The sequence below is a fragment of the Podarcis pityusensis genome, assembly GCF_964106645.2.
Source record: "Podarcis pityusensis genome assembly, chromosome: 14".
NCBI classification, from domain to species: Eukaryota; Metazoa; Chordata; class Lepidosauria; order Squamata; family Lacertidae; genus Podarcis; species Podarcis pityusensis.
This window is the reverse complement of record NC_138039.1, coordinates 41,252,912-41,275,302: the sequence shown is the minus strand read 5'-3', so window position 1 is coordinate 41,275,302 and position 22,391 is coordinate 41,252,912. Positions and strand designations below refer to the sequence as shown.

Genomic DNA, 22,391 nt, shown 5'->3' with positions numbered 1-22,391 from the left:
ATCAGGTTTTCCTACACGGGACTGATTAAGGCTTCATCTGTACTATACATTTAAAGCAGTGCCATGCCACAGTCACGGCTTCCTCAAAGAATCCCAGGAACTGTAGTTTGTTAAGGCTGCTGACAGTTGTTAGGATACCCCTGTCCCCCTTACAGAGCTGCTGTTTTCACAGTGGTTTAACAGTCAGTCCCTCTTCCCAGGGAACTCTGCGATTCGTAGATCTGTTGTTGAGGGTTTCCATGTGCCCTCTTATTTTTCCAGGACATGTCCTCTTTTTCACGGGTAGAATCATCACAGCGATCCATAGTTAAAAGTAAGGTAAAGGTAAAGGGACCCCTGACCATTAGGTCCAGTCGTGACCGACTCTGGGGTTGCGGCGCTCATCTCGCTTTATTGGCCAAGGGAGCCGGCATACAGCTTCCGGGTCATGTGGCCAGCATGACTAAGCTGCTTCTGGCCAACCAGAGCAGCACACGGAAACACCATTTACCTTCCCGCTGGAGCGGTACCTATTTATCTACTTGCACTTTGACGTGCTTTCGAACTGCTAGGTTAGCAGGAGCAGGGACCGAGCAAAGGGAGCTCACCCTGTTGCGGGGATTTGAACCGCCGACCTTCTGATTGGCAAGTCCTAAACTCTGTGGTTTAACCCACAGCGCCACCCGCATCCCTTATAGTTAAAAGTAGAAGTCTTCAAATGTGTCCTCTTTTTTGCTTTTCAAAATATGGCAACCCTACATCATGTTCCAGCCATTTTTGCCTCTGTCCCCATCACTGGTATGTGCCGCCCGCAAAAGCTTGCCCCAAAGGGGGAAGCTCTTCTCCTCTGATTTAAACAAGCAAATAACTACACACTTCTTTGGATCTAACCAGAGATTGTGCAGTATGGGAGATCTGGTTCTTGCAGGTGTCACAAAGAGCTTATGTGTGATAAGCAACCCATGGCTGGCCATGTGCAGGGCAGAGTGTACATGGCTGGCATAATGTGGTGCTCTGCTTTCCTGCCCCTGCGGCCAATGATGTGAAGCCTGGGGTTGCGGTGGGAGGGCAGGGAGATGCAAAATGCAATGTTATCAGACGTGGGATCTTTATCTTATTTACCGTTTCTTCTATATGGCTTTGTATTTCCAAACAAATAAAAATCTCAATGTGTTTTGCAACCCAGCTCCAAGCATCTGACATAACATTGCAAAATACAAAAAAAAAAAAAAAACACCCTTACAAATGAAGGTCAAATAATGGAGAATAGACATTTAAGATGGCATGATTAACAGGAAAACAAAATAAACATTGTTACAGAATTGGTTTTGTTAGATTTTCTATACAAAAATGCCATAAAATTCCATCAGAGAGCATCATTAGCAACTGAACAAAATAAGAGGCAGCTCTGCCCCTCCACTCCAGTAACCTCTCCCAAGTACATTCTTGAAAACGTTCCACATGCAAACCTCACTCTTAAGCATTCCCAGCAACAATGCAGATAACACAGCCAATCCCCAGCCAAATATTTGTTGCAAAGCAAACATCTGGTCTAGAAAAAATGCCTGGCAGCATTAAGCGTGATTTACACTCGGCTCTTCACCCACCTCCATCTAGGATGGTACAACATGCTATAAACAGCAACATAGCTTATCTTTCCTCCAAGGAGCTCGAGGTTCTCCCCCTCTTCATTTCATCCTCACAACCCTATGATGGAAGTTAGGTTGATTGACAGGGACCGGCCCAAGGTCTCCTAGTGAGCTTGCACCACACTGGCTCAAATTGCCCTGCAGAGTTTCTGAGTGAATCATTCCAACCGCAACCCATTGGCTTTGGTGGAGAAAGGAAACACAGTGCAACCCTCGATATACCTACTCATAGGCAAGTTCCACTGAGTTCAAGGATTGCCACATCAGCAAAGCACTTATTCTGGTCCCACTTGAACGGGTATCAGGTTTCTTGTCATTGACACACTAGCAAATTGGCCACCAAGCTGTGGGGGATGTCTATGGAAGCATGAGCTAGCATGAGTGGGATTTGATTACAGTTGCCAAAACCATAAATGGTTCTCCAAAACCACTTTGGAGAATGAGTCCGAGTCTTGGACTGTCACTCAGCTGTGTTTCCAGACAGTGACTATTCCGGTTGTTACTCAACTGTTCACAACACTTCGCTTGTTAAACATAGCATTCCTTCCCTCTCATTCCTTAGTGCAAGGATGGGGAGCCTTTGCCCCTCCAGATGTCCCAGGACTGCAACTCCCTACATTCCCAGCCACTGGGAGCTAAAAGCATCCCCCAAAGTGTTGATTGAAAACAGCATAAATAGAGATGAGTGTATAATTTGGTGTTGTTAACTGCTGCCTCCCCAGACTAGGCAAAAGCAGTGGTACTTCCGTATTCAGGACCTAGGAGGAACAAATTTTGGGGGTCTCTAATGGTGGAGGAATTATTATACAGGAGATCTTGGTCTTGACAGGTATCGGTTGACAGCGATCGCAGTGGACCACTCTGCCGGCCCATATCAAAACTACACAGTCATCTTCGTTGGCTCTGAAGCTGGAATGGTACTTAAAATCCTGGCAAAGACCAAACCTTCTTCTTTGAATGACAGCGTGTTACTGGAAGAGATTGATGCATACAATCATGCAAAGTAGGTATACTTTTACAAGAACTGCTTGGTGACATTGTACAGTGTCTGTCTCGTTTGAGTCACTTGCTGCTTTGCCACCTGATTTAAATGTGTTTCCCACCTCACCTCCTTGTCTGATGCTTTCCCAGCGCTTAGGGGAATGTTTATTTGAGCAACATCTGAAAATATTTGTATGCTTGCCTTGCATTCTAATTCCCTGTGCATGCCACTCTGAAGACAGAAAAAACTGCCCTATTCCTCGGTGTAGGAGCAGTCCCTTGTTTGCTGACGAACACACCCAAAACACATTGGTTGATACGTACTAGAATGAAAGAAAGAGTACGGGGTCCATCAGAACATTCAATCAGAAAACAATTGAGGGACAGTTTCCCTGTGGAAATTGTAGCGTTTGTCCAAATTGCGGTTGGTAATCATTCCAAGGGATAACAAGGAATATCAGAGCAAAGATTTTTATGTGGATAAAAGCCTTTTTTACTGGGCTTCTTATGGAGGAAGGGTAGGATATAAACATGGTACTGATGATAATAATGTATGTATGTAATACAAAATAAGTAATCTATATAGTGGCAAAGGGACGCAGGTGGTGCTGTGGGTTAAACCACAGAGCCTAGGGCTTGCCGATCAGAAGGTCGGCGGTTTGAATCCCCACGACAGGGTGAGCTCCCATTGTTCAGTCCCTGCTCCTGCCCACCTAGCAGTTTGAAAGCACAAAGTGCAAGTAGATAAATAGGTACCGCTCCGGCGGGACGGTAAACGGCGTTTCCGTGCGCTGCTCTGGTTCGCCAGAAGCGGCTTAGTCATTCTGGCCACATGACCCGGAAGCTGTACACCGGCTCCCTCAGCCAGTAAAGCGAAATGAGCGCTGCAACCCCAGAGTCGTCCGCAACTGGACCTAATGGTCAGGGGTCCCTTTACCCTTTGCCTTTATAGTGGCAAAGGACCCACCAGGCACCACCTTGCCATGGGCTCCCTCCATCCTGTATTAATTTAGGAATCTGTTCTAGCTTCATAAATCAGCAGTTTGCCATATTTTCTCTCCCACCCTTAATTCTATCGAGATCAACCCATATGTCTTCGTAAAAGCTCTGAGGAAATTGGGCTTTTCTTATTCCTGGCATGCAGCTTTTTCATAGATGGATGTAACCCACCTCATAGTAAATTCAGAAGTGATAAACTGGATTAAAGTTTAGCCAAGTTACGGGGAACCAGGCAGAGGGCCTTCTCAGTAGTGGCACCCGCCCTGTGGAACGCCCTCCCACCAGATGTCAAAGAGAAAAATAACTAGCAAACTTTTAGAAGACATCTAAAGGCAGTCCTGTTTAGGGAAGCTTTTAATGTTTAATAAGTTATTGTATTTTAGTGTTTTGTTGGAAGCCGCCCAAAGTGGCTGGGGAAACCCAGCCAGATGGGCGGGGTATAAATAAATTATTATTATTATTATTATTATTATTATTATTATTATTATATAAAGGGGGTCAAAAGAAATAACAGCGTGTAATTGTGTAATTGAACAGGTGTAATGGGGATGGTGAAGAGGACAAGAAGGTCATCTCCCTGCAACTGGACAAAGAGCACCATGCCTTATTTGTTGCATTCTCCAGCTGTGTCATTAGAATTCCACTCAGCCGTTGCGAGCGTCACGGGTCATGCAAAAAGTAAGCCCTCTCTGTCCAAACATGTCTATACAATGGAGTGCACCAAGGTTAGGAGGCAGTAAAAAAGGTTAATTTCCTCTCGCCGCAGGTCTTGCATTGCGTCTCGAGATCCTTACTGTGGCTGGCTGAACCACGGGACCTGCGGAAGAGTGAAATCAAGCATGTTGTAAGTAGCAGGATTTTTAATAAATAAACGGCATTGTGTTAGTCAACGCCAGCACCTTTAAATAGGTTTTAATATGCAGCATGGGTCAGGTGTTCTTGAAACAGAAAGTCATTGGTTGAGATGTGCAGAATGGACCTCATAAAATCATCTTAACTACCAACTGCTGTATTTTTTGCTCTATAAGACTCACTTTTTCCCTCCTAAAAAGTAAGGGGAAATGTGTGTGCATCTTATGGAGCGAATGCAGGCTGAGCAGCTATCCCAGGAGCCAGAACAGCAAGAGGGATTGCTGCTTTCACTGCGCAGTGATCCGTCTTGCTGTTCTGGCTTCTGAGATTCAGAATATTTTTTTTCTTGTTTTCCTTCTTCCAAAACTAGGTGCGTCTTGTGGTCTGGTGCGTCTTATAGAGCGAAAAATACGGTAGATTCTGGGCTCAATTTATAGAGGGGTTAATAATCTTGTGAAGCTTTAAACCATCTGGGACCAGGTTGTCTGAAGGGCTGTTTTCACCCATATGAACCAGCTGGACAAATAAAAGTTAACTTTGCTCTGTGGCCCATCATTAACTAATATCTGATCGGTTGGTACGAGATACAAGACCATCTCAGTGATGACAGCACAGTTGTGGACATTTCTCCCTGGGGAAGTCCCAGCATGGGATCAGGGTTGTGTGAGCGTAGGAACATTAGGAGAGACCTGCTAGATGAGACCAAAGGGTTACCAGTATCCCGTTTGACATAGAAGCCAACCTAATGTCTCTGGAAGCAGGACATGAGTGGCAGGGTGGTGGCAATAGACCTCACATTACAATAACCCAGCAAGTGATAATTCACAGGCATACTGACTCTGAATCTGGACATGATATTTGTCCAACATGGCCTACATTTCCACTCCCCAATACAGTGATCAGAGGAGCTAGTAAAAGTATAAAAGGTTTTCTGGTGCCTTGTTGCCAGGGAAAACAGGGCAGGGAACTATGGGTCAGATTGTGTTGGACAGCTCTGTCGTTAGATAATTTGGGAGGCATAGTGTTAAGTTCTCCTGAGCAAGACCCTTTGGGATGAATAGAAGTAGGCAAACTCGGCCCTCCGGATGTTTTGGGACTACAACTCCCATCATCCCTAGCTAACAGGACCAGTGGTCAGGGATGATGGGAATTGTAGTCCCATACATCTGGAGGGCCGAGTTTGCCTATGCCTGTCGTAAGCAGATACAACACCACGTGGTCGTAGTAATCTCTGCTTCCCGTTCATTTCACTGGGGCCTGTGTAGGAAATCTTCCCTGTGGGTTGGGTATTATTTGGCCGTGGCTATTTAACCCGCTTGAAGTTGCAAGGATTATTGTGAAGAAGGCATAGCCATTAAATGGTTGAGATTCCAAGCAGAGGTTGCTGAAGACAAAATCTCTTCCCTTCATTGTATATCCAGCGCCCAGCTCACCTTAGCAGCAGACTTTCTCAACCTGTGGGCCCCCGGATGTTGTTGGACTACAACTCCCATCACCCCTAGCTAGCAAGGCCAGAGCTCAGGGATGATGGGAGTTGTAGTCCAACAACATCTGGGGACCCACAGGTTGAGAACTGCTGCTTAGCAAATGCTGAATGAACATGTTTTGCGGCTTTTGTGTTTCTTTTGAGAATGACGGTGGCCATCGGTTTCTTCCCCAACTAATGCTGTTAATTGCAGGTTATCTTTGTTTGTTTCATACAACCACAGCGTTGGAGGATATGAGCAAGATGTGGAATATGGCAACACCGCACAACTCGGGGATTGCCACGGTAAGCACAAGTCCCAGGGCCAACTTGAAAATGTGGCATGGTTTGGTTTGCGGGCCACACTCTTGTCGGTGTGGATGTCACAAAAAAATGGCACAGAGCACCCCGCCCCCATGTAAACCATTTAGCACAAACCTAAGCCACTTGATCTTGGGTGGTGGAACCCCCCCCCTTGGCCATTTTTCTCCCAGCCTTCATGTATTGTTCATGAAGGTCTAGATGTCAACTTATTAAAACAGGTATTCCCCTCCCCTTTTCCTTTTTTTTTCTTCCTTTTGGGTGAACCTATTGTGTTTTGTTTTCTGATTTTCAGCTTTGGAAATCTATTTTGCTTTTCCTTTCGGTTACTTTTCACTGATTACGTGTTCCTTTAATTCTTTTAGAAATTTTGCCTACTACAACTACACCAGATTACAAAATATTTGGCGATCCAACATCTGGTTAGTTTTTTTCAATCATTTTTTTCTCCTCCCCCCCCAGTTAATGGAACTTTTCTTTCCTTCAGTTCAGCATTTTCAGACAGCCTCGTCCCCCTTTTCTTTTTTACTTTTCTTTTCCTCCTCCCTTTTTCTTTCCTTTGGTGCAGTTGGCAAGACCTCCATATTTTTTGCTTTTCTGCTTTTACTCATCTCTCTTCTGATGGTCAAGGAACAGCCAAGACTTTCTCTCACTTAACACTTTCCACCTTGTGTATCTGCATGCTTAAGAGCTCATTGTTAATTGAGACACATCTTTTATTAAGTGAAAGAGCCTGATTAACATAGATGACATTCTCACTGCACGAAATGCCCGCTAAGCTTCTACTCTTTCCCCCTCCACTCAACCATGTCTTCATGAACGCTACCCTAGCAGTTAGATGCCTGGTCCACTTCATCTCCTCCCTTTCCTCCTCCTCCTGTGTCGTCCCGGCTATTTATAAAAAGCAAATGCACATTTCCCCCCCTGAAATGTGTATTTCTGAAATGTTGGAAATGTGTTGATATCTTCAAAGGTTTTCAGAAATGCATTTGTGCTAATAGCATCATATCCACTAATAGGTGGCATTTAGCATCAGATCGCTTCAAGTTTTATGTGCTTCTTCCAGAAAAATTACAGAGCAAATGAGGGGATGGCTTTGCCTTTAATAAGCTGTTGGTAAGAGTGAGAAGGATGGGGGGTTTTTCCCCCCTCCCACTCGCTTGCATCACAGGACTTGTCTTTGTGCTTCCTTTACAGAGGAAACCCAACCATTCTCCAAACAACAGGCAAACTTACAATAGGCTTTTCATGTCTGCAATACTATTTCAATTGCCTACATATGGCTTTTCCCCCTCCTAAACTCTGATCCCTCAGCTCTCATGCGGCAAGAGAAATTATACAATAGCTTTCCAAGAGGTGTCTTGGTTTAGGTACTGAAACATAGAGTTCAGTTCCAAAAATCGGTGGTCTGGGATTTTGTGTGCCGTTACTGAAATCTCAGCATCTTACCTGAATAGGAAAAGTAACAACAGTAAGGAAAGTGGTTGTAATATACCGCACAGTTAGATATGCAAACTTAGAATTAAAAACTGAATAATAATAAAAAGAATTTCCTTGCCTGGATCATTAGGAAAGGGATCAAAGATAAAACTGCTAATATTACAATGCCTTTTGCACATTGTAATTTACTATGGTGTGGTCACAGTTTAATAATAATAATAATAATAATAATAATAATAATAATAATAATTTATTATTTATACCCCGCCCATCTGGCTGGGTTTCCCCAGCTACTCTGGGCGGCTTCCAACAGAACACTAAAATACAATAACCTATTAAACATTAAAAGCTTTCCTAAACAGGGCTGCCTTCAGATGTTTGGCAGTTATTTTCCCTTTGACATCTGGTGGGAGGGCGTTCCACAGGGCGGGTGCCACTACCTAGAAGGCCCTCTGCCTGGTTCCCTGTAACTTGGCTTCTCGTAGCAAGGGAACCACCAGAAGGCCCTCGGCGCTGGACCTCAGTGTCTGGGCAGAACGATGGGGATGGAGACGCTCCTTCAGGTATACTGGATTGAGGCCATTTAGGGATTTTAAGGTTTTGGTTCAGTTCTGGTTGCCACACCTCAGGAAGGATATTGTAGAGCTGGAAAAGGTGCAGCCCAGATTATCATTTGGGGGCTGAAAGAAAGGTTGCAGCTTACACTGAGTGAGAGGGGTAATATGACCAGACTATGGAGAAAATGTAGAAGGGGAAGTTTTTCTTCCGCTCTCAAAATATTATAATATATGTGTTATACATTAATAATAAAGTCAATATTTTAATGGAGACCACTTTGAGGTATGCATAGAGCGATATATGTAAAACTATGACAAATAAATACTAGAACTCAAGACCATCCAATGGTGTGGTAGAATATTCAGAACATTTCTTCACACCGCATCTTGAGCAGCTCTAAGAGCAATCTTGCCATCTTGGGCAGCTCTAAGAGCAAATTTGACAAATCCATGGAGGCTGAGAGGATTAATGGCTACTAATCATAATGGCTATATTGTATGGATTAGAGGCAATACATCTCTGAATAGAAGTTGTTGGAGGACACAAGTGGTAGAGGAACAGCACTTTTCCTACTTTGGCTTCTCATAGACATCTGGTTGGCCACTATGGGAACAGTGTTTGGTCTGATCCAGGAGGGACTCTTACTTTTTAGTCCAACATTCAGTTTCCCACCAAGGTTAGCTAGCTGCCCACTGTCTCTGTATGTGGAGGTATTATGTATTATCATCATCATTAGCTCTTATACCTGATATAGCTGAGTTGTGGTTTGTCTGTCCACCTGTCTGTCTGTCCACTCGCTATGCATTCAGACACCTCTTGAGATATCGCTGCCAAACTTAACACCTTAATGATTCCCAAGATAGAGGAGCTGGTTTCCCATCTGTGTTTGGCTACTGTTGTGACACCGCTATACATCAAGATGCTGGACTGCAACATTTTGGACGCCTCTTAAGATAGGGTCACCAGATTTTGCATGATGGTGCCTGAGATGCAAAGAGCAGTTGCAGGACTGTTTGCAAAAGAGCTTTCAAACAGCCCTGCACTGTGCTTTGACTGTGTGTTCTTGTCCCCAGAAGGAGAAGAGACTTAGCATTGCCTTGCTGTTCCCAACTATGTTGGACTTTAAAAGCCTTAATTAGCACAACTCCCAAGGCCAGATTCTGGTTTATCGTTGCCTGGGTTGGGGCAGGGAAGGGCACACACAGCCCTAGAAACTGACAGAGTGCATTACCCATTTATAATCTCAGTATTAATAAATAATAATAATAATAATAATAGTAATAATAATAATTTGTTTCTGAGAATTCTCAAGCAAGACCGGGCCCTTACAATTGGTGGGTTATATAGGTTTGAAGGGTTGTTGCCATGTCTGTTCACGATGCATTTGGACTTAAGACCTTGTAACCAAATTATGCAACTTGCTTTTGATAATTTAAGGTTGGGGCAAAAGGCAGGACAAGCCTTGCAGGGAGTTGGAACCAGATGATCACCAGAGTCCCCTTCCAACTCTACAATTCTGTGATTTGAAAGGTTCCTGGGAGCAGGGGTCTTGTCCATGTTTGGATACAATGGGACACCATTTTGAATCAAGATGGCAGACTGAACCTTTCAGAGCTGCGCCAGTGCTTTGGTTTCCCAGAACTCCTGAGCAGCACAGGAGGGAAATGATCAAGGAGGCAGGTGTCAGAATATGAACCTAAGAAGAGTGTGCTGGATCAGACCAGTGGCCAACCAAGGTGTTTGTGGCAAACCTGCAAGCAGAGCCCAAGCACACTTTCCCCTCCTGCAGTTTACAGCAACTGATAATCGGAAGTATTACTGCATCCAGCTGTGAAGTCAAGCATAGCTAGTAGCCATTGATAACCTAATCATGAACTCATTTAATCCTCTTTTAAAGCCATCCAAGTTGGAAGAAATCTCTGTCTCCTGTGGGAGGGAGTTCCACAGTTTAACTTTGTGCTGCGTGAAGTAGTACAGTGGTACCTCGGGTTAAGTACTTAATTCATTCTGGAGGTCTGTTCTTAGCCTGAAACTGTTCTTAACCTGAAGCACCACTTTAGCTAATGGGGCCTCCTGCTGCTGCTGCGCCGCCGGAGCACGATTTCTGTTCTCATCCTGAAGCAAAGTTCTTAACCCGAGGTACTATTTCTGGGTTAGCGGAGTCTGTAACCTGAAGCGTATGTAACCCGAGGTACCACTGTACTTTCTTTTATCTGTTCCCAATAGAAGTTTTGAAGCCCTGTTTTCAACAGGGGCATCAGTTCCCTTCTGGTGGTGGTTTGTTGTTGTTTTTTAAGCATTTCCATCCCAAATTCCTCCTAAATGGTTAGACTGCTGCTTTTTTCTTTAATTCAAAAGGCAAAATTCCACGTTGGACTTCAATGAGAGCACAATCCAGTACAGAGTACGCTCCTCTGATGTTTCCTTAATTCTATCTGCCAATTACAATTTTTTGCCACATGCTTTTTAATGCTTCTGGAAGTTTGACAGCAGACGATTCTTTGATGCTATTTGCACTTCTGTAATGAAACAAGAATGGTGTTTGATGGATTTTGTTTGTCCAAGAACTAATTCTGGTGGGGAGGGAGGAAAGTCGCAGTTCCCTTGTGTGAAAAATATGCCCTTTCTGCCTGTGCATGAATGGATGAAAAAAAAATTAGGTTTACTTTTAAATGTTGACGTGATGCACTTGATTCCACACTGTCGATTAATAGGGATTTGTAAGTCACATTCACCCAAAGCTTTCCACTGCAGATATGCACAGGAGGCTTAGAAATTGACACCACCCCTGATGTCAACATGAATTGTGGCATATGAGCTATAGAATGCCATGAATTCCAGGTTTTGCTTTTGTCCAGTTATATCAAGCTCCTGGCCCTCATGATTACAGACCTGATTTCCTGAAAGCTTCCTTGCCGTTTCTGATAAAGGCTCACACCCATTCCTATGAATCCACCATAGCTATACAGTAGCTGTTATTGCTGTAGCTCAAGGCACAATCCTTTTTTCCTTTTCCTTTTTACAAGTGAGATTGAGACATCCAAAACACCCACACCTGCCATATTCTTCCCAAGGCCCATTAGAAGAGGCCCTGTTGGCACTGCAAGAGGCTGGACCTCATTGATGCCATAACACTAAATGTTACACACTCTAGAAGGTCTGGGAGGAGATCTCAGTGAGACCTTTGCTCAGTCAGCATGACTCTTAAGTCTGTGAGCTCCTTACCTCTCTATACATATATTGTTTCTAGTCAAAATGTCTTAAACACACACACAGAGAGAAGTATGGGAAATAAAGTCGCAATAAAAGTATTACAAGCGTTCTGTACTGTCTTGTCTCAATTCTGCACCCAGAGGATTGTGTGCATAGTATATAAGAATAAGAATAATAAATTTTTATTTATATCCCGCCCTCCCCAGCCGAGGCTGGGCTCAGGGTGGCTAAAAACAATAAAATAATACAACATTCTAAAATCATTTCATTAAAAAATTACTTCAAATCAAATTGATGGGAACCATTGGGCTAGAGTTCTGTGAAGAATTACCAAAGGAGGGAGTCAGGCTGTGCTGTGGCCAAAGGCTTGGTGGAACAGCTGTGTCTTGCAGGCCCTGTGGAAAGCTGTCAAGTCCCGCAGGGCTCTAGTCTCTTGTGACAGAGCGTTCCACCAGATCGGAGCCACAGCCAAAAAAGCCCTGGCTCTAACCGCCCTGTGGCCTGGGACCTCCAAGATGTTTTTGTTTGAAGATCGTAAGTTCCTCTGTGGGACATACCAGGAGAGGCGGTCCCATAGGTACGAGGGTCCTAGGCCATATAGGGCTTTAAAGGTTAAAACCAGCACCTTAAACCTGATCCTGTACCCCACCGGGAGCCAGTGCAGCTGGTCTAGCACCGGGTGAATGTGATCTCGCAGCGAGGACCCCGTAAGGAGTCTCGCTGCGGCATTCTGCACCCGCTGGAGTTTCTGGGTCAGTCTCAAGGGCAGCCCATATAAATCTATGCAGAGCTTTGTTTTGTGAAATTGATTCCACCAGCAGGATGCAAAGCAAGACACTCAGTTTACAATGAATCCCCTCATCATAAATGTGTTAGGGAAAGGGGATTAGCTCTTCAAATGCCTTTTCTGTGGTGGCTCCCCAAATGTGGAATGCTCTCCCCCCAGGGAAGCTTGCCTGGTGCCTTCGTTACATATCTTTAGGCGCCAGGCAAAAAATTCCTTTTTACCCAGGCATTTGGCTAATGAAACAATCGATGACCTTTTAAACTTGGGGGGGCAGGGGGAGGTTATGATTTTATTTTTTATTATGTTACATGTTTTTATACTGTAACCTGTCCTGTGATCTTCGGATGAAAAGCAGTATATAAATGTGATAATAATAAATTGACAGGAAATATATCAGAAACCCAGTCTGACATAGAATAAGGCAGCTTCCTCCATTCCTAAAGTCTGCTTCCCACCCCCCCTCCATTTTCCATCTTCCTTACTGATTTTATTTAAGCACCACAGTCATTGAATAATGGCAATAATTCGCAATACATTTCCTGTCCCTGACTTTAAATCTGATTTTAAAGAGCAAGTCACAGTATAATGCTGTTGTTCCCCGTGCAACTCCTATTAAGCCTGTTTTCCAAATACAATTTAGCAGTCATCGTGCAAAGTCACTAACTGTTGAGGGTTTCATATAAAAAAAGAAACACACACACACCGTAGAGTGGGGGGCAGGAACCTGACTGCAATGCACATTAATAAAAGCAAAATCTGTTTGCCACCACAGACATGGCGTTACCCTCAACTTCTGTTACCACAGTGGAAAGTATCCCCGTTTTCTCACCCAAAGTGATTGGTTCCTGGAAACCTAAAGTGACTGGCTCCCGGAAATTTGTAGCCCAAGATGACCCAAACACCTCTGATTTCTCTGATTCATTATCAGGGGTCCCGAAGGGTAAGGCCTAACCAGGGGTTTTATAACGGTTGAAAGGAAACCTGATAGCTTCAGCAGTTTCAAATTCAAACGCTTGTTCTTATCAAAATGTGCATGCAATATCAGCCTGTGTATGTAATAAAAAGGTGCAATCGTGTTGCCTCTCTCTTTTGGGCCAAGAGAGCAGGGAGGAGGGGGGATTTGGGAGACAAGATGAGCAGCAACACAGAGTTTGCATCACTGTTCAACAAACACCTGCTCATCCTGTTATTCTCCCCCCCCCCCGTCAAATTTTGTTTTGCATACGCATTTAATGCATGCTCAACAGCGCACGTCAGCTGAGCATCAAATCCCATTGAGTTCAATGGAGCTTACTCCCGGAAAAGCATCCTCTTGCACCACACTGCCTTTTGTGTACTTTGTTATGGGTCTGCGATATTCCTTCTGGCTGGCCCACAATGTCAAAGTTTTACTCTCTCGCATAAGGCTCGCCGCAGCATAGCTTTGCAAAAAGCCTTTGCACGGAGTAACCGCATCAATCCACCACAGCAGAAACGAGATCATTCTGGCTTTTAACAAAAGACTCTCAAAAACTCTTGCAGCACCAGCTTCCTCCCAATTGCTGCATCCTTTATCAGCGCTAAGGTGTCTTTCTGTGAGATACACCTCAAAACTGTGGGAGTTTGAGTTTCCTAAATCTCTCCCGCTAAGAACAACTCCACATGTTAACATCATCACAAACAGTGGGTTAATCGCCATGTAAGAAGAATCATGTATTCCATAAAGGGCAGTGTGGTGCTGCCTGGTTGACCGTAGGTACATAGATCAGGCAGCCGGTGTATATACTGTGACTGTTTGATCTGTGTATCCATGAGGAAGTTGGGGAGGGGAAAATCCCTGCAAATAGCAGCTTCTGCATTATGAGGTGTCAGTTGGACACAGATTGGAGAGGCCTCCATTCAAAGCACGCTGGACTATTGAGTCCTTTGAGTGATGCTCTCTCTCTCTCTCTCTGCCTAATCCAGCACATAGGATTGTTGTGAAGATAAAAATGGAATAGCCCATTTCATCCTCACAACTGAAAAATAAATGAGAGAGAGTGGGGGGGCTTCACGTCTGAACAGGCCCCTTATCTTCTCATTCAAACTGGCTCGTCCTCTGTTATCTGGATACCCAAACTGGACACCTCTTAGTAAATGGCACATATCTGCATGATTCTGTCTTTTCTTTTCTCAAAAAAAGAAAAAATAAGTCGTAAGTTCTCAAGCAAACCTTTCACATTCAAGTATTCAGCGAAACGTATCAGGTTTCCTTTTGGCCATTGTGGCAGCGCATTCGTAATTTGCTTCAGGTGTTTCTTATCGCTTGGTTGTCCTTTAAAACGAGTCTGCTTTTGCCAGGATTTGCTCACGCGCTCTCTCAGTCACGCTCGGTAGTGTTTTCTGTAGTAAGCCTTTCTCAGCCTTTCCCCTCCTTTTCCCTCTTCTGCACAATGCCATTAAAACCAATAACCCTGAACCTTTCAACTCTCTTCAAAGGCCTTGCCTCTTAACACACACACAAACCACACGTAACACTCTTCTTTGTTTTAACTTTCCCACTGTGCCGAATAACACAATTAGGTGCATTCTGCCAAACTAACATTTTCTTAACGGTGCAATGTCTGTGGTTGCTTTAAATAAAAACAAAAACCTGCAAGCTCTGATATTAACGTGCGAGTTTGATTTTTTCCCTTTTTTAATACTATTGTTTGATCTTCTAGTACAAAATTTAATGCATTCTATAGTATGAAAACTACTAATACCTCTCATTAGCTGGATGGTTTTTAAATGATGCTCTGTTCCAAAAGTTCATTACTCACTGAAGTCTAGGCCTTAAAATGCGTGGGTAATCTTGACTTCTTTTTTTAAGCTGCAGAGAATACCACTTCCAAAATAGCAAAGTGAGAAAGCTTTTGGAGGGGGGTAAAAATATTAGCATAGTTCTAACAATGCAAATCTGCACATTATAGAGTTTTGCACAATATTTGCATAATCCTATCTCACTTTTGATTCTGATTCATGAGTCGGGCAGGAAATTGAAAGAGAAATCCTTCCACGAGTTATTAATTGCAGCTTGGCAGTGTAGCACCTTCTAACCTCAATTTTCTAGCAGAAATCGTTAATGTTAATACCACACCAGCTACTATTTGTGAGTCTTAAAAGGATATTTCAGGACAGAGTGTGTGCATTTGGATTGGCAGAGTGTAGCAATGCTACTCATATAGTCCAGTTCTCCAGATTAATAGACACAGAGGTGCAGGTCAGAGATTGCCAGCCTGTCAAGGGAAGTCTCCTTATGCTTGTGATGGCATCTAGAACTGACAGCCATTAAAGGCAGCCATGGAAAGAGAGCCTTCCTTCTAGCCTTCCTGGCCTGCAGAGAGATAGATCTGCTGTCTGCTTACCCCCATAGCTATGATTTGCTTCCATTTGCAAAAGAAAATGACCTCTCCAAACTGGTAGCATTCCCTTTTCTCTCTTGTGGTGGCTCTTCTTGCCTGCAGTTGGGAAGGCAGCGTAGCAGAGAGGTTGGCTATTTTCTCAGTCATTTAGGAATTGTTAACTCTGCTGTGTAACAATAAGCCACCCTGTGAGGTTTTTTTTAAAGCTTATTGTTCATTGTTTTGTCTTATTAACTGAACAGTGGTTTAAAATATCTTCTTATACTCTGCCTTGAGATCAATTTGATAGAGGGCAGGTCGTGAATACTTTCATAAATAAAATAAAAACCAGCTGCCAGACAGAACAAGGAAGGCAAACAGCTGCTGATATTGTAGTTTCCTTGGTTTCTGGAGCAAGGAAAAGCATGGCACTGCTATAAGGACGAGTAGGCAACATCAGTGCACTCTCTCCTATCAGAAGTATAGATAGACCTAAGTAAGAGCTTGACCAGGTCTCTGCAGGTGCCTGTAATAGCTATAAGATCCAGACCAGAGGTGGGGACCATGTGGCCCTCCAGATGTTGAACTACAACTCCCATCATTCCTGTTTGTTGGCCATGCTGGCTGGGGCTGATGATAGTTGGGAGTCCAACAACATCTGGAGGGCCCCTGAACCCAAGAGCCAAGTGGGCATCAGGGAGGGGTGCAACTGTAGAACAATACCCCTATTAAGAGGGCAACGTGAACTGGTCAGCATGGTTCCTCCAACAGCCATGCCCTGCTTGATGCTTGTGGTCAGCTTTGATAAGTTAGCTAAGAGCAAGAGGCCCAGAAAGGATGAGTGGAAAGACCAAACTGCAGCACAGTGCTACAGCAAGCCCATGCGATCATTTCACATCCTTCTGATCAGACAGCCCAGCATAATGGCACGGCAGCCTCCTGAGCCAGCAGAAATATTTATCTGGGCACAGGGGGCAAAGAATGAAGGGCAAAATCTCCAAAATTGGAGGGGGGCTGTATCAGTGTTGTGGGGTTGCTCCACCAAACTGTAACTCCACCAAACTGGACAACTGGAGCGCTTTCATTGGATTGAAATGATGGACAAATGGATTAGACATCCATATTATCGCAGAGATGTTGCATATTAATGTATATGCATGATGCTGGTGGTGTAAATTGGGGAAAATATAACACATCAAATGTAGGATAAATTATGGTGGAGACCAACTCTAAACATGTTCAGATTTCAGTGAGGACTGTTTCATACATGGGGTGCAATCATGCCAATTTCAAGCAATTTCAGGTTAGGATTAGGGGTTAAGGTTAGGGTTAATGTTAATGTTAATGTTAATGTGAGAGTTATGAACGTGCTTCAACTTTCTCCCATTAAAATAAATAGAAATTGTGCTGGATTGTGCCCGCTATGTTTTTAGTCTCCACCTGAATTAGATACATCAGAAACCACTTAGCACTTAAAAACATCTGTTGGTATATGTATATATACACCACTAATGACTCCCTGAGGAGGATATCCATGTCAGAAGACTTGTGATTCCTACCCCTACTGTGCAAATCTCTCTCTCTCTCAAGTGCAGTGGTGCTAGGTTTCTGTTATGTCTGGTTAGTACTGCAGCTTAAGATAAGCAAGCTTTGTTTTACGGTCATGCAGAATAAAACACGCTCTAATCTCTCCATACCACATGTGTTTGTTGTAGGTGTCAGGTGGGAAGTCCAGTCAGGAGATTCTAACCAAATGGTGCACATGAATGTCCTGATTACATGCGTCTTTGCTGCCTTTCTGCTGGGAGCCTTTATTGCAGGCGTGGCTGTTTACTGTTACCGGGATATGTTTGTGAGAAAGTCCAGGAAGATACACAAAGACGCAGAGTCAGCTCAGTCCTGTACGGACTCGAGCGGGAGTTTCGCCAAGCTGAACGGCCTCTTCGATAGCCCAGTCAAGGAGTATCAACAGAATATCGATTCTCCCAAGCTGTATTCAAACTTGTTAACAAGCAGAAAAGAGATGCCACCAACCGCCGACACAAAGTCCATGATGATGGTGGACCATAGAGGCCAGCCGCCAGAACTGGCAGCTCTTCCAACACCAGAATCCACGCCGGTGCTGCAGCAAAAGACTTTGCAGTCTATGAAAAGTCAGATGGACAAAGCGCAGAACAACCTCAGTGCTTCTAGAAAAGAAACTCCTCTGAAGAGCCCTCAGTTTTTCCCGTCCAGTCCTCCACCTCATTCTCCTCTAAGTCACGGACACATCCCCAGCGCTATTGTTCTTCCAAACGCCACCCACGACTACAACATGTCCTTCTCAAATTCCAACGCACACAAAGCAGACAAGAAGATACAGAACATGGACCACCCGCACACAAAGTCATCGGGCAAGAGAGACCACAGGAGGTCTGTGGATTCCAGGAACACCTTGAACGATTTCCTGAAACATTTGAACGAAATGCCTAGCAACCCCAAAGCCATTATGGGAGACCTCCAGGTGGCTCACCAAACTTTAATGCTGGATCCCATGGGAAACATGACTGAGATCCCGCCTAAAGTTCCCAACAGGGAAGCCTCTTTGTATTCTCCTCCATCCACCCTTCCGCGAAACAGTCCGACGAAACGGGTGGACGTCCCTACCACGCCGGCAGTACCCATGACCTCTTTGGAAAGACAGAGGGGCTACCACAAAAATTCATCGCAGCGGCATTCTATATCAGCCCTCCCTAAAAACTTAAACTCGCCCAATGGCGTGCTGCTGTCGCGGCAGCCTAGTATTAACCGCGGGGGATACATACCTCCCGGAGGAGGCTCAAAGATGGACTACATGCAAGGGGCACCAGTGAGTGTCCATCTACAGCCTTCCTTGTCTAGGCAAAGCAGTTACACGAGCAATGGAACGCTCCCTCGGACAGGGATAAAGAGGACGCCCTCCCTCAAACCAGACGTGCCGCCCAAACCCTCGTTCGCTCCCCAGACGCCTTCAGTCAGACCACTGAACAAATACAGCTACTGAGACTTGCGTATTCTGTCAAGAGGTGTGGGATGATGTTGCAGGACAGACAATAAGACAGTGACTCGCTTGTCATGAGAAACACACACACACACGGAGAGAGAGAGAATGAACAAGCCGCCAAAGAACCTGTTCTTACTCCAGCAACATCTGGGCTTTTGCCACACACCTGGCTTAAAGCAAGGCTCAGCTTGCTCAACAGATTATAACAAAGGAAGGTGCTGGCCCTTCACATTTCTTTTGTTTGGAGCAGAGGAGACATGTAGCACAATGGGAGGGGGAACTACCTGAGCAAAAGTACTTGGGGAGGAAAGGGGGAGGGGAAAAAGATCTGCAAGCAAAAATACTTGAAGATAATAATAATAATAATAATAACGATAACAATAAAATGGGGTTCATTTTTAGACTGCCATAATGTGTAGTCTTCCCATGAAATGTGAACATTTTAATATGTATGCATTTGCCTTGCCTCTTGCACAAATGTCAGCAAATGATAATGTCTCAACAAGTATGTTGGTTAATAAGCAACTTGCTGAACTTTGGTCTCTAGTCCAACTGTAGCATTTTTCTTTTCCTCCAAAGGATGACATTTTTGTTTATGATGAGAATAAAGGTGTTTGTGTGTGAGGGTGTGAGGGTGTGTGTGCGCACAAAGCTAGGAGGTATTCAATCTCATTGCATCTTTTAAGTTACAGAAACGTTTACATTTGAGTTTGACTAAACAGACAGATGGCTCTGGTTCAGATTATTTTGGATTGCATGAGGTGTACAGCAGATCTCATGTGGGAAGCTTTGTGCTGTCGGATTTCTGCCCTGGGCAGAACTAGTTACTATGTGAAATGGTGCAAATGTGCTCATTCTAAATTATGCTGCTATAGAGTCAGATGTCTAAATTCCAAGTGTAGCATTAATAGAGGTCCACGGCAGTAGGGATGGTTAGATCAGTCCATTTTGGTTTCTCCTTTTTCTGATATTCAGTTTGCCCAATTTCTGCAGCAGTTTGGAAATTTTTACTTCAGAGAAATGCAAATTCCAAAGGGCTTGCATGGTGCTTTGGGAAGCACAAATTAAGGTAGGTTAACATGAAAATGTGAACCAAATTGATTCTCCCCCATCTCCAGTGCTCAGCTGGTCTTTCAGTCCACCTGACTTCCCAACCTGAATGCAAACTTTAGAACTTCTAAGTGTTCTTCATCCAGAACAAAGTTTCCATTATGGTCAGACTCCCTGGTTCAAAAAGCAGTTCATTTGTTTGTTTTTAAACACCGCCTTCCCCCAAACCGAGACAAAATAAAGAAAGGCAGGGGGAATGAGAAGGGCAACGAAAGGGGGAAACGCGACATTCCCAAGTAGAAAAGACCCTAAGAGAAAAAAGGAAATATTTTCCAGATGCAAAGAAGTGCTTCATTGGCCCCCAACAAGCCAGGGCTGTTCATGTACCCACCTGGTACAAGGAATTGAGGAGCAAACCTATGGCTTGTATATTTGCTCAGCCCAATGTGGGATAAGAGGAACTACTGCTCCCTGCATCCATGGCAAGTGCTTACACCAGCCTCTCCTACGCTGGTGTCCTCTGGATGTTTTGGAGGACAACACAGCCGTGCTGGCTGGGGCTGATGGGACTTGCAGACCAGAACATCTGGAGAGCACCAGGTGGAGGAAGGCTGGTTTACACCATCATAGCGTGGCCCTCCTCACTCTGAGATGTTTACGTGTGAGGCATATGTGAGCCATGTCCCTTTTCTACAAAAGAAAAGACAGAAGAGAAATGTGGAATAAGATGTTCACATTATTAATATTATTTTCTAGCCCTTTCCAACAGAAATGAAGATACATCAGTAAGGCTTGGCAGGATCCGCCCAAGAAAAATTTGACAGTAGTGCAATCAATTTGTTTAGCTTGTGGTTTCTCCATAGTCATGCCGGTAATGACAATATTCTGTAAATATTCTGTGTGTTTACCTGGATCTGTGCATTTTGTGCCTTATTCATGAAAATGATTTTCTTTCCTTTTTTTAAAGAAAACCCTACACTAAACCCCTGTCAAGTGTTCTTGGTAACAGCACATCACAATTCCCCACATGCCAGCTGTAAGTTCTCTCAACAGTATCCGAAAAGATGAAAGAAAGAGGGGGGGGGATATCCCCACAAGAACAATTAATTAACAATGAAAAGGCAGCCTCTAAGCTGAGGAGACAGCAGCATTAAATCAACCTTTTTCGCGCTAAACATCCCACCCCTAACTAGCTTAAGGATCAAACAGTTATAATGTGAAATCATATGAGGTTTCTGGGGTAATGGAACACCTGCTAAAGCTGAGCACGCTTCTTACTGGGCTGCTATGGTACGTGTTTGCAGCTGATGTTCATCACAGATGGTGATCTTAGCTTGCAAATGATGCCCTAGTACTTGCTTGCTGAACGTTGCCATCAGCGTATAGCCCACACAGGGGGGATAGTCGTGAGCTGATAGGACAAGTACCTTCCATCCAAAACACTGGCTTCTATTTCATGTTAAGGGGGGAAAGAAAAGATCTCCGTCTCTCTCTGTCTCAAATAAAAGGGAACCTTGTTCCTTAATATATAGAATTATTCTCCCTTTTCCATTTTGTATGTTGACCATTGAAGACCTTTACTTCCCCCTCCAAAAATACTTAGGATCGTTTTCCCCCCACCTAAAAATATTTTCACTCTTGCAACTAATAATTTTAAAATGAGAATCAAATGACAAAAAAAAAGAATTGACTTCACTTTACAAATAGTAATGAATAATACATACTTGTGTGAAACGGAAACATAAATGTTATGTGAACCCAAATAACTTTCTGTAACATTGTGCTGCCTTGTTAGATGGTAATGTGAGTTCGCTCAGTATTTATGTTGAAATCTTTTTAACATTCAACATAGTCTTTATTCTGTTAATTTATAATTTTTGTTGGGCTTTGGGTTGGGGTTTGTTTTTTTTAATTAAAAAATAAATAAAAAACATGCTTTATCCATTTGTGCAAAGGTAAATGCAGATTGTATCTTTTTTAATGGTACAGCTTATAAAAGTAACCCTAAAAAAAATGAAAGCTGCTCTATATGGTCTATAGAGTACTTTAACATGTATAGATATCTTGTAAACTTGTATTGTGGATGTGTAAATAATACGTCCTTTTGGGTTTTTAACACCGCATGTAAAGTCAAAATAAACTATTCAAAAGTAGCAAGCATCTCACTTGATTATACGTTTAAAAGCAGTGAGCATAACCCAATCCCTATGCTAAGCTTTTGGGAATGAATGGGAAACTGCACATAGGTAGCTGCAGCCCATTGCCAATGCCCTCTGGTCAGGACCCATCTACTGAAGCAAGTAAAGCCATCCATGCTGGGAGGAGGAGTTCATTTCATACAACATAGCACCTGCCATCTCCAAGAACCCACTGAATTGGTGGCATTACGTCTTTTAATGCAGCTTGCTGTTATTTTCCTAGGACTTACACATACAACCTACACATGCTAATCTTTTAACCCTGTTTCTGAAGTTTCAAGATGGGCAACTGCATTTACCTCTGTGTCTTTTCACTGTTCATACCTGATGCATAGAATAGGCAGGGATACTGGGCATATTATGACACCCTGGCCCAATGGTCCTCCAGATTACAGGCATTGATCCATACTTGGCCCGTGGCATCCTTGGGCAGCTGCTGGAGCCACATCACCCTGACAGTGTGTGTGCCAGCCCTCATTGTCACCACCAATATCGAGTCCCAGCTGCCATTTTGTTTTCCCCTCAATGCGCCAAAA

At 43.8% G+C, this 22,391-nt stretch overlaps 1 protein-coding gene across 12 annotated transcripts in view; it reads left to right on the top strand.

Annotated features, from left to right (window-relative positions):
- SEMA6D (semaphorin 6D) overlaps positions 1-21,810 on the top strand; it is a 423,500-nt gene extending 401,690 nt beyond the window's left edge. For 5 of the 12 annotated variants that reach the window (XM_080980318.1, XM_080980319.1, XM_080980321.1 and 2 more), the window contains 7 exons: positions 2,458-2,631; positions 4,146-4,286; positions 4,375-4,452; positions 6,140-6,231; positions 6,612-6,668; positions 13,017-13,184; positions 17,301-21,810. In XM_080980318.1, coding sequence (XP_080836444.1) covers positions 2,458-2,631; positions 4,146-4,286; positions 4,375-4,452; positions 6,140-6,231; positions 6,612-6,668; positions 13,017-13,184; positions 17,301-18,607 — 2,017 coding nt within the window. In that variant the 3' untranslated portion in view covers positions 18,608-21,810. The remainder of the gene's footprint in view (positions 1-2,457; positions 2,632-4,145; positions 4,287-4,374; positions 4,453-6,139; positions 6,232-6,611; positions 6,669-13,016; positions 13,185-17,300) is intronic. The other 7 variants (XM_080980315.1, XM_080980317.1, XM_080980312.1 and 4 more) reach the window with 7 other exon arrangements.
- Positions 21,811-22,391: the final 581 nt, after the last annotated feature.